Genomic DNA, 12291 nt, shown 5'->3' with positions numbered 1-12291 from the left:
TCATATTAGGAGACACTAATGAAAGTGCTACATTGTGATTAACACTCTAAATTTAACAAATGAACTCTTGACTTTTCGGTTTCTGAGCTGTGTCCTTTAGCTAAGAACGTACAGTGGATAAAAAGCATATCTTCTCAGTAAGAATGGCTAGACAAATGCACTAATATCCTCCCCCTCTCCTTTAATGGCTTCAGAAAGAAACAAATGCCCATGGAGATGTGGCCAAGATCACATCCAGACCTGGCTGTTTTCCAGCCCAAGTGGCTTGTACACTGGCCTTGCACTGTGAGCTTCACTCTGCCCCTCTACGGTAGGGATAGTGTCTCTCCCAGCCCTGCATGGTGAAGAGCAGAAAATTGGTTATTGAACCAAACAATTCAGCAGCGTTCAGGCTGTAATTAACCCTTTGCCATACAATCTGAGATCATCAGATGCTTAAAGTCACACCAGATTGCCTAAAGATCTCCCTTCCATGGACCACCTGGACACCTCCCTCCCCACTCCACCACCACCACCATTATCACTGCACACTTGTACCTAAGGAGCTGAAACTAAAAGGCCACAAAAGGCTTTTTACTCTCAAACTCCAGTACTGAGATACTATCATTCATTCTATAAGTATCATACATTGATTCAAGTTCCATTCTATTTTTAGCAGAGTTGGACTGACTTTAAATGCCCTTTGAACATATGTGTCAGAGGAGAATAGGAGAACCTTTCTGAAAAGGTGCATTAGTTAGGATGCAGTCTGCAAAACAGTCCAGGGGTGCCTGATTTCTTATTTCTGGTGAAAAGTGGATGACTAAATGTCATGCACAAAGGCAGACATCTCACATGCGCATGCATAAACATGCTCTTTGGAAGTGGTAGGGAAGTCTCTTCCTGACACAAAGAAGGTGCCTTTATCTATTGTAAGGAAAACTAAAACCCAGCCCAGAAAGCTATTCCAGGAGACACTGGAATCAATTATTTGAGCCCAGCATTTTGAGGTGCCACATCCTTGGGAGCAAAGTTCTGGTTGGTGTTCTGCTGGTGGCCCTGGAGTCCTTAGGCTGTTTGCTGATTAAGTCATGTGAGTAAGAAGAGGTTGTTTGGGGGAAGATTCGGCTCCAGTAGAGGTAGGTCTTGAAGGCCCAGGTTTGCTCTGATCATTGACAGTGGGCATCTGGGAGCCTCCAGCTTGCCCTGGCCCTTGCCTCCCCACCTGGATAGAGAGGACAAACTAGCACACAGCCCACCCAGTTTGAGACCCAGACTGTAGAGCAAACTGGCCCAGAAAGCTTGTGATCCTCTACTTTTCCCCAGTGTACTCACTGGAGAGCAAAAGAGCCTAATATACTTCTCTGGATCTGGTTAAATAATATTTGCACTTTTGTTGGAAAAGTGGCCCCTTGTGGGCAATTATTTCACGTCTTCGAGTTTCACAATTTAATGCAAAATAGTAACTTTGTGTATCCCTCCTCCCGACTATCCTGAGCCCCTTTACAGCCAACCCCCAACCCCTCTTCACCCCCGCCCCCCCTCAGCCACTGAAGTGTCACTCATAGTGTTTTTTTAATGCTTCTGACAGTTTCCAAAACAAACAGTGAAGGCTGTGCCCGGCGGGTATTCACTCAGTCGGATGCAACAGTATCTCCCAATCCAAGAGGCCTGAGTCGCCATTGGCGGCAGGTCTGCTCCCTAAAAGACCCGCGCTTGCCAATCTCTGCGCTCTGCCAAGTCCTGGAAGCAGGGATTTGAGGACTGATGGTCTGCACATGTCCACAGGGAGGAAGGAGACCGCAAAGGGAAGGAGGACTAGACTCCAGAGGACTTTGACTACAGTTTGATTTTCTTCTCCTTTCATTCTGTCTATTCAAAGAAATATATATATATATAAATTATACACACATACAATTTTTTTCTTTGAATATAGATCCAGAAATTGTTTTTCTGATTTGGGGATTTTTCCGCTTTTTTTCCTTCGCCTGTCCCCTGCACCCTCTCTCCCTCTCCCTCCCTAACCCAGCTCAGGTTGAAACTTTGCAGTGAGCATTCCCTTCACCCCCTCCAGGAATGGCTCTGAGCTCTCGGGCGAATGCCTTCTCGGTGGAAGCCTTGGTGGGGAGACCCAGCAAAAGAAAACTGCAAGACCCAAGAGAGGAGGCACAGCTTGAGCTGCTGGATAAAGAGGGCAGTGAGGAGAAGGAGAGAAGCAGCGGTGCTGAAGGGAAGAAAAGTGAGCAGCCGGGTAAGTATCCCTACCGCAACCCCAAAGCCCCGAGCCCGCTACCTGCACTTGCTGGATCTGCAAGTCTCAGCCTGGCCTGAGACGCTGCGGAAGGGCGGCTAGCCCTGCCCTAGGACGTCCTGGCCCAGCCATTTTGCCGCGTTCCGGGACCGCGAGGACACCTCTGACACCTGACTGTAGGGAAAGTTTCAGAGGTCCAAGTTGAGCCCTAGTGTTGTGGTTCACTTGAGGTAAAGGGGAGGGTCTCCAAATGTTTATGGAGAAGTGAGACTCTCCAATCTCCCCAAGCCCTGAGAGCCAGAGGATGGCTGTTTCTCGGAGTAGAAAGCAGGACATGCACCCAGATTCTGAGGGGATTCAGCCTCAGGGACCGAGAGTCTCCTAGAGAGTGAAGATGGACAAATTTGAAGAAAGGCCGTGCCTTTCACTTGGGCGCGATGTGGACGCCTTTCTCTCTATCTGCGAGCTACAGTGGGTGTTGTGGGGAACTTGGGGATCGGCTGCCAAGGTTCTTGGGGAAGAGACAAAGCCGGTCCGCTCCCAGACAGGAGTCAGCGAGAAGGGGGCGTGCGAACTGCGAAACTCTCTCAAACTCTCCGTGTCCCTGTGTCCAGCAGAAAAGCGACCCAAGACAGAGCCCTCAGCAACTGCTTTCTCAGGCTGTGGCGGCGGCGGCGGCGGCGGCGGCGGCGGCGATCGCAACAGCGGCGAAAGTCTGGAAGAGAAAGATGCTATCCAAGTGGAGCTTCAAGGATCCGACCTGTGGAAGAGATTCCATGACATTGGGACTGAGATGATCATTACCAAGGCCGGCAGGTTCGGCTCTGCCCAATCTGTTCAAGGGCAGCATATAGTAGGCGCTTCAAGTACCGCTCTCCAGTTTTACGCTTTAGTATCCCTCCCCCCACCCCACCCCCCACAGGTATTAGAAAGCCACTGCCTCTCAATCTACCATTCTAGGACGTGCCTGGCCAGTGTTAGTGGCTCAGCCTTTCTTTCCTGTACACCATGACTCCAAGAACTCATTCTCCCAGCTCCTGCCTGTGTGGTATATGACAAAAATTAAACCTTCCAAGGCAGGTGCCAGATGCCACCCCCACATCTTAAGCTGTGGCCAGGCCTCTCTGTTAAAACCTCACAATTATCAGTGGGCAATATCCCATCTAGCAGACCTCAGTCCACCGTCCCTAGCCCAGGCCAGTTTCAGGTGGGCCTTTCCCACTTCTACCTTTTGTTGTGGGGCAGCTTCTTCATGGCAACTGGGTAATTATTTTTTGTGTTTGAATCTTGAGACTTCCTAATTTAAGTCTTTCCCAAATATGTCTCACAGAAAGTACCACTGAAAACTCTTGGGAGGGGCACAGATTTCTCTTCCCTACTTTCTCTTCTATAGCTTTTGATGATTGTGGTGGTTGGAAGTGATGAGGAGAATTTTGGTAAGGATATTCTGCTTCCCTCAGAAACCCTGAACTTGTTCAATCAAGCATACAACCAACAATCTTTCTTCATGTAGCAAATGTCATTCCCTCAACTTGTCCTGGAATGGGAAGGGTATTGTGAATTCCTTCATTTTTCATTTGTCCTTGACCCCGCCCCACTCCAAATGTCTCTAAACCAGCGAGTCAGTCGTTATGCTATTTTCTATCCCACAGGCGGATGTTCCCCTCTGTTAGGGTCAAGGTGAAAGGACTGGATCCAGGGAAGCAGTACTTAGTGGCCGTCGATGTGGTGCCAGTGGATTCCAAACGTTATAGGTAACTGGGTCCAAAGGAGGGTACCTCAGGCCCAGGCTGGGAATGGGAATTCAGATCTATGGAACCTGTGAGCGCTATTTTGAAAACTCTACCATGAGGGGTGGGATTCTCTCCCATGGGCTTTGGGAGTTGAATTTTCTTGCTCAAATAGAGGTTCAGACTGAGAGAAGAGAAAGCTTGCTCCTCTTTCCTCTCACTCCTGGAATGCAGGTGCCAATTGGTGCTTCAATGTGCCCCAAACCTCTCAGCTTTCCACTGCTCTGGCCTTGGCTGTGCAAACTGGGGAGGATCTGGGCTCAGGCAGCTAGGAGGGAAGCTGTTTGAAGGAATTGGGGAAGCAATGCCTGGACTTTTGGGGGCCATACTGGGCTCTGGGCTGTGCTACTTTGGCAGCAGGGTCCTGGAGGGATTCCCTTTTTTTTTTTTACCATCCAAGGCTAGGCTAGCAGTTATCACATCTAGGTCACATTCTTTCCTTAGCCTCTCGCCTGAAGTGGTTGCCAGGTCCCAAATAGTACAAGTAACCTTTCCTCTTGATGTAAGCTCTCTACCTAGAGCAGGCTAAAAGTGGTAGACCTGGCAGACCTTCAGAATTGACCTGAAGCCAAGAGGCCCTTCTGTGCCAGCAGCCCAGAAGCACAGGTCTGCCAGCGCTTTGGCTCAGGGGCAATGGGAGTTGTGCGAGAGCCGCCTGCAGCCGGGCGGGCTGCGACCTTTCGACTGAAGTGGGTGTCTAGCCTTTCTAGGAGACAGCCCTCATCACGCCCAGTGCTGAGTTCGAGCGGCAAGGAGAAGGCGCAGCTCAAGAGCCTGCTGGGGCCACAGCCTGGAATAGCAGAAGAAGCAGTTTGCTTCCGGCGTTTGAGCTGGCTTGGGAATGCGGCGCCCAACTGAGCAGTTGAGACTGGAAACAATGTGAAAATCAGCCCGGAGACCACATGGGGCCGAGTTCCTGGGGGTATTCTGATGTGAAGCTTTGTTGGAGAAATGGCTTCTAGGCCGACTGGTGGCGGTGGGCTGGACAGACGCTCTCCTCACCCCTCTGCTTCTTCCCTGATGCTTGTGGCCAAAGGCGTGAGGATTTTCCGCGTCTCTGCGCCATAAAATGGGTTAGATCAATGTCCCTTGTGGTTTCTGCGAGGAAATACAAACCAGACTCTGAAATCTCATGACATTATACTTACTCTGGCACTTCATTGCATTTTAATGACTTATGCCTATTTACAGTTTGCTTTCTGTCCCTGAACGCTCTTTGAGAATCAAGTTGGATCTTCTACTAGTTGCCTTGGGGATTAGCGGGCGAACCTTGGCTGAGGCTCTTAGTACCAGATCCCGGCAGCCTTCCTCCCATGCTCATGGCTTTGGCCGGCTGTACCTAGAGTCACACTCCGCACCTTTTCAGGTACGTGTACCACAGCTCACAGTGGATGGTAGCCGGGAATACGGACCATTCGTGCATCACTCCCAGGTTCTATATTCATCCGGACTCGCCCTGCTCGGGAGAGACTTGGATGCGGCAGATCATCAGCTTTGATCGAGTGAAACTCACCAACAACGAGATGGACGACAAAGGCCACGTAAGTGTGCGCAATCCTTTGCCCTGAGGAGGGGAGGGAGATGCCAAGGCGTCAGACCGCAGGTCGCCCTGGAGAGGCCAAGGAGGCTTCTCCCAAGTGCCCTAGTGTGGTCTTTAAGAACTGTTCAAATTCTGGTCCTGTGACCAAAGTAGCTCCTATGGCCTTGGTTTGTCGTCTGAGAGTTCTGGGGGTTGGGGATGGTGAGGGAAGGGAGTTTGAGGACCAAATGAGACTTGTTTAAGGCAGGATTCCTGGTCTGGGAAAGTGGAAGGGAACACTTCACAGAGCTCTCTGGCACCTAGGCCTCCCTGGCAATCACTGTTGGCTTTAATTGCCTTCCCTTAGATGGGCGCTTTCTGTGTGGCATGGTATGGTGGAAATCTCCACAACCTGCCACCATGGAAGGCCTTTTCAGATCACCTCGATCTTGAGCCTTCTTCCCAGATGCACCCTCGCCTGCCCTTGCTCTGCCAGGCTCTGTACCAGCCACAAAAGGAGAGAGGGAGGCTCCCAGGATTAGGAGGTGGGGAGATATCAGATGGTTGCCCATCAGTTAACATAAGCCCAGGGAATTTATGGCAGGCAGTCATCCCAGTGGCACTTGGGGACACGACATGGTCATCCACGTTTAGAAGCAGGAAAAGCCCCATTTGGAAATGGAATCACTGGTGCCACTATGATGCCCCTCTCTGGAAACGCCTTAGCCCTGAGGGCCTCTGTCTGGAACCAAATGGCACAGAAAAGTCTTTGTGTGTGGCTAGTCTAGACTTTCTGGTTTAGCCTTACTTTTGTGTGTGGGCATATTGGGGGTGCTGATGAAAGGAGATCAATGTGGAGGAGGGGAAGCCAATTTCTAGGCAGCATTTGATGATTTCTTCTCCAGATCATTCTGCAGTCCATGCACAAGTACAAGCCCCGTGTGCACGTGATGGAACAGGACAGCAGGGTTGACCTGTCCCGGATTCAGTCCCTGCCCGCTGAAGGTGTTAAAACATTCTCTTTTAAAGAAACTGAGTTCACCACGGTTACAGCTTACCAAAACCAGCAGGTAAAGCCAACCAGGTCCCAGGCAAGCAACGATGGCCCCAGAGGGACTTTCGGGATAGAAGCAAGCGGCACTGTGTGGATTGAAGTTTTCACAATTATAAAAACATGATAGTCTTATTGCATTGTCATCAAAGGAAGTTTGATTATGAATTGTGTGGATCTTGTGTTAGAAAGGAGAGCAGAACAAAGTGCCAGGAGAGAAAGGAGATAACCATTCCAAATTTGACTTAGCAATATGCTTACATTTACTTAACACGCCATGTTACATGTTAAAAAGTGTTTTGTGGTTGTTGTAACAATTAAAAACAAGGGTGATGGGGCCGGCCCGGTGGCGCAAGTGGTTGGGTGCGCTCGCTCTGCTGCGGCGGCTGGGGGTTCGCCGTTTCGGATCTGGGGTGCGCACCGACACACCGCTTGTGGAGCCGTGCTGTGGTGGTGTCCCATATAAAGTAGAGGAAGATGGGCACGGATGTTAGCTCAGGGCCAATCTTCCTCAGCAAAAAAAAAAAAAAATAAACAGGAGGATTGTCATCAGATATTAGCTCAGGGCTGGTCTTCCTCACCAAAAAAAACAAGGATGACAGTGTTATTACTGAGCACACTGACCTAACTTTTCTCTGTCTTTTGAATCCATAGATTACCAAACTGAAAATAGACAGGAATCCTTTTGCCAAAGGATTTAGAGATCCTGGAAGAAACAGGTAAATAACATAACAATCACATATAATATTTATATAGCCCTTTTCACAAGTATTACAGATAAATAAACTGTGGCTCAGAGACTCAGAGGCCCTAAGTTTTGTAACTAGTAGGTGGTAGGAAAGGAACCTAGATGTTTTTTCTCCAAAATTTTGCCTTCTCCCACTCTAGAACTGTTTATTCTAGATTCCTGGGGTTTTTATTCAGGGAATAATTACTGAATATTTTATTACTGAATTTTATTCAGCTGTAAAAGAAAAATATTTCAGATATTCACCCCTAAAAACTATAACACAATAACTCAAAAGTTTACATAAATCATTATTTTCAGGAATTGCATTCTGGAGGTTGAATCTCTTTTTCAGGGGTGTATTGGATGGGCTTTTAGAGACCTACCCATGGAGGACTTCTCTCACTCTGGATTTTAAAACTTTTGGTGCAGACAGACAAAGTAAGAAAAGTTTTATTAATTTTTATTTTTAAATGTTAATGAAATAACAACAGCCAGAACCTCTGTACCAAATACTCCTCAAGGGGATAAGTACATGCCATAAAGTGCATTTGCCAGCAAATGGGTGTATATTTATCTTGATGAAGAGGTAAGAGGCAAAACGGGAGGAGAACCGGCATGAAGGAAAAGAGCAGAGCCATGGTAATGGTGGATTTATTGAATTCTATCTTCTTGAGTTATCATGCATAATGAGATCTCCAGATCTCATCTGGATTCTTCAGCAACTCACTATCTCGTATTCTTTAGGATCTGCCTCTGGTGCATTTGTGGTCTTATTTGCAAATATGTTAGATATTGAAATAAATATTTTATGTTTTATGAGAAACTTTCAGAACATGTTAAAATGACTTCCATTAAATTTTGCAGTCACTTAGCTCTAATTTTCCTTTTGTTGTGAGTAGGTAAAATAAATGTTGAAAACAATACTAAGCCACCACAATTAGTTTAATTGCCATAAGCGTTTAAAATGTTTGCAAGGTATTTGTTCTCAGGCAGTGCATTACATGAATAAATGATAATAATAATTAGACAATGCAGGCTTTGTGGTGGAAGAATGTATACCTTCATTTACTCTGATATCTAACAATAAATAGAGGAATCTTTATTTGCAAGCAACATGGAATTATTTTACTCTTTTGTCTTTACTCCATTAAAGTTGTTTGCCTTTGAACATTAACTCAAGGTTACAATTACGGAGAAAATCATCAACATTATAGGTAGGTTGGGTTTTATATGATGCCATAACAACCAATCAAAATTTGAAGAGATCAAGTCTAATCTTTTGGTGAAATATTTCGGTGGATTGACTGTATTAATTTGGGTTAAAGAGTTGCATAGAAAAATAGGAACACTTATTTTATAGTATCACTTTAACTAATAGCATCTAGGCAGCATGCTTTTAAAGTATCCAAGTCAGCGCTGAGTGCACTAATAAAGAAAAAAATGCTAAAGATGCTCATTAACTGATAATTTAAAATACACAGTTTTATTAATTATTTAAGATGTCCAGAATGCTCTCAAATTGCAAAAAATAAAAGGGGGTACCAATTTTTTTAAATAACTTTTGAATGCTTAATTATAAAAGATATTTGCCATCCTGTTGATAAAGGATTAGGCTATGTTTATATACACAAAACAGTTAAGAAAAACAACAGCAAAACCAAAAAACATCCCACAAAACACTTGATCAAGTTCACTCAATAATGAATTTTCTGAATTCAAACACTTACAAAAATAAGGTGTAGTGTATAGATTTTCCTGGACCTTATAATTATCCCTAATTCTAGTAGATGCTAGACAACCATAAAAGATCACCTGACAACATTGATACAAACACTTTCATTTTCATCTTGATATTTTTTAACCTGCAAAATTTTCTTTAACTCTTGATATAGTGAACCATTAAAGTCTCCCCATCCATGATTTTCATATAAAAAGTATCTAATTAATTTAAATATATTATTTTAATTTATAAAGATTACTTTCATTTGCACTGATTTTTTTTTTATCAGACTGAAGCTTCGTATAGAATAGAATACCAAGCAACCAATTTGTTCAATTTAATCAAGTATTTATTTCAGTATTGTTTTAAAGCTTAAAAAACAGAAAGAACTAATTTTTATTTGTAAAATATACTTGACTCTGGGTCATATTTAGTTGGGCTTCTTCTTTAATTCATTGGATAAATATGTTCAAGTGCCTAGCACAGTTCTTGAGAATAGTGAATGCTCAATACACAATACATAATAGTAGTGCTAAAAGTAATAGTGGTAGTAGTAGAGATACTGTATTCAACTTTGGTCAGAGGAATAAGCATGCTCTTTCCCAAAGAAGTTAAAACAACTGTGAACTTGCAAGGAAAGCTAATCTAAGAATGAAGTGGGGATAGTTATGGACATAATTCTGATTCAGTAGGAACATCAAGTTAATTGTTTATTGACTGAATTGTCATTCACAGGTGGAAGCAGTGGCTCATCTCCAGTGACCTCTAGTGGAGGGGCTCCTTCTCCTTTGAATTCCTTGCTTTCTCCACCTTGCTCCCCGCCTACATTTCACTTACCTATAAGCTCCCTTGGAATGCCCTGTCCGGAGGTGTACCTGCACGATGTCAACCTGCCCCTTTGCTACAAGATTTCCCCAACTAATTTTTGGCGACAGCAGCCTCTTGTCTTGCCTGCTGCTGAAAGGCTAGCAAGCAGCAACAGTTCTCAGTGTTTAGCCCCATTCGTGATGGAAGTTCCCATGTTATCTTCCCTGGGGGTCACCAATTCAAAAAATGATTCTTCTGAAGGCTTCAGTGGGCAGTGTCTACAAGCACCTAATTCAGCCAATCAAATGTTGTATGGATTACAGGCACCTGGAAATATTTTATCACCAAATCCCATTGCCCAGGAAGCAATTGGTTGTTCTTTACAGCCTTCCTATGGCTTTTATAGGTACAACTTATCCTTGCCATCTAGACTGGTAAATGCTGCCAACCATCTCAAAGTGAATGACAACAGTCAAGTTTCTTTTAAAGAAGGCAAATGCAATCATTCTCATTGGTATCCAACAATTAATCATTGCCTTTAATGTGATAGTCACATTCATTCATAAAACAATTACATGTAAGCACATATTTTTTTTATTTGTAGCCAAAGAAAGGTTAAGAGCTATTGGGCTTAAAAAGCTTCATTGCCAGAGGGTATTTCTCTGTTACGCATTTAAAGTGCCTTATGAAATGTTCACAAGAAGTTGTTATAGGTCAAATCTGACCTATCACAATCTCTGATTACAACGGCCTTGGGTCTCAAAATAAGATACTCAGTAAACATTATTTAATGAGATGGACTACCAGTGAAAATTGACTGCAGATAACGAAGTCTCTAATTATAGTGAAGCCAATTTACCATGTCAGCTGCCTCTTACATATTGACAATGACCAAAAGAAGATGTATTTAATTGCCGTGAAAGCAGTGAAACAATTTAGTTTAATCTATGAATATTGGCTTCATTGTAATTATCTATTATAATTGTAAAAGAAAATTTCATTGTTCATTTGCTTTATACTTTTATATTCTGCTGTTGAAGGAGCTACTAATCTGAGTTTTAAGGTACAAATAAGGACATAAACTTTCAAATATTAATCTTTGCAGCCTAAAGACCTTTTAATCCTTAGGGAACACAAAGATTAAATGAAAAACAAAATATTCTAAATAAATTTGATCTTTTACTTCCTTTTGTTTTTTGGATCATTCCTGGGTAAAGCTTGTTTACTTATTCCTCTAACAAACCTGGTATTTTATACATAGTTTACAAAAACAAATTATTGTAGTTCTCCAGAAACACTAAAGAATTATGATTTGAAGGAGGAGAATATATTTGAGTCCATAAATATGAAAATATCATTGCACTGGTACAATTTAATTCCACTTTTATGCTTCAATCACAGTAAATTAGACTAGGTAAAAATAGCATAAATGAGATTTTATTTTAGTTTATGAAGTAGAAAACTTTCCTTTTTCCTGGTCCTAAATATTCTGAAAAGACTTGTTAAGTATAAGCTATATATCTAATTTATATATCTTTAAGATGAATCAGATTTTAATTTTCATGCGACTATCTCTACAATTTATTAAGCCAAGGCCCTTCATATCACAATGGCATGACTTGACTTTTGACAATAACCAAACTGCTAAACTGCTTTCTCTAAGTTTTAGAACACATATTAGGAAAAACTTATTATTATTTATTTTGCTCACAATGGTTATTTCCTCTTAAATGTACCTTATAAATATGCCTTCCTATATATTCATTAAAATCACATGCCCCTTCATTTCTGGGGCTAAGGATAGAACAGCACGTGGTTACATTCAAACTGAGTATTCTAGTCAAGATGAAACATTATTTGTGGCCCAAACTAACTAGGTACCTGTTATAAAAGTAATTGAGGCAGAAAACTTGTACTACCTAGGTTTATCCAATCAGGGATTAAAGCAGCAAGTACACTTTATTTCTATCTACTCCAAAACAGTAAAGCTGAAGGCTAACTTTTACTGCTAAAATAAATCATGATTTTTTAAAGCAGAAACTCACATATCAGATTATAATTAAACTTATTCTGATGGCTTACATGGCAGATAATCAGTAATTAATGACAGAAAGTATTTAACTAGAAAGTCCAGAAAATCTCTGGGTTACTTTTTAATGATTATTTAAGAGAAAGCATTAGCTTTGTAGCTGCTTGAGTATATATACCCCATGCTTTATATTTCAGATTATTTTGCTATATAGTGCCCACATAAAATTAATAATACAGAACTATATTGGTAAAGGTGATTAATATACAGGGGCAAAAGTTTAAATGCTAGAATATAAACATCTACTTTAAGCTGTTTTTATATAACGTTCATAAATTGTCATTTCATACTTTTAATTGAAGAAGTAACCAAGGGAAAGCCTTCATAGAAAATTAGACTTAAAAGAGACCTCAAG

General features: G+C 42.8%; 1 protein-coding gene across 2 annotated transcripts; it reads left to right on the top strand.

Moving 5' to 3' along the window:
* The first annotated feature begins 1749 nt into the window (after positions 1-1749).
* On the top strand, positions 1750-11033 carry TBX22 (T-box transcription factor 22). Of its 2 annotated transcripts, none has more exons than XM_087427488.1 (8): positions 1750-2230; positions 2848-3046; positions 3883-3984; positions 5387-5561; positions 6445-6609; positions 7245-7309; positions 7673-7758; positions 9776-11033. In XM_087427488.1, the coding sequence occupies exons 1-8, from the start codon at positions 2056-2058 to the stop codon at positions 10387-10389; spliced, it is 1581 nt and encodes a 526-aa protein (XP_087283614.1). In that variant the 5' UTR covers positions 1750-2055; the 3' UTR covers positions 10390-11033. The 2 variants fall into 2 exon arrangements, with proteins under 2 accessions (XP_087283614.1, XP_014651981.1); XM_014796495.2 differs by having other exon boundaries at positions 2845-3046.
* The last annotated feature ends 1258 nt before the right edge of the window (positions 11034-12291 follow it).

The sequence above is a fragment of the Ceratotherium simum genome, chromosome X (genome assembly GCF_057802395.1).
Source record: "Ceratotherium simum simum isolate JZ-2026a chromosome X, ASM5780239v1, whole genome shotgun sequence".
Classification (NCBI taxonomy): Eukaryota; Metazoa; Chordata; class Mammalia; order Perissodactyla; family Rhinocerotidae; genus Ceratotherium; species Ceratotherium simum.
This window is presented reverse-complemented; position numbering and strand designations above follow the sequence as displayed.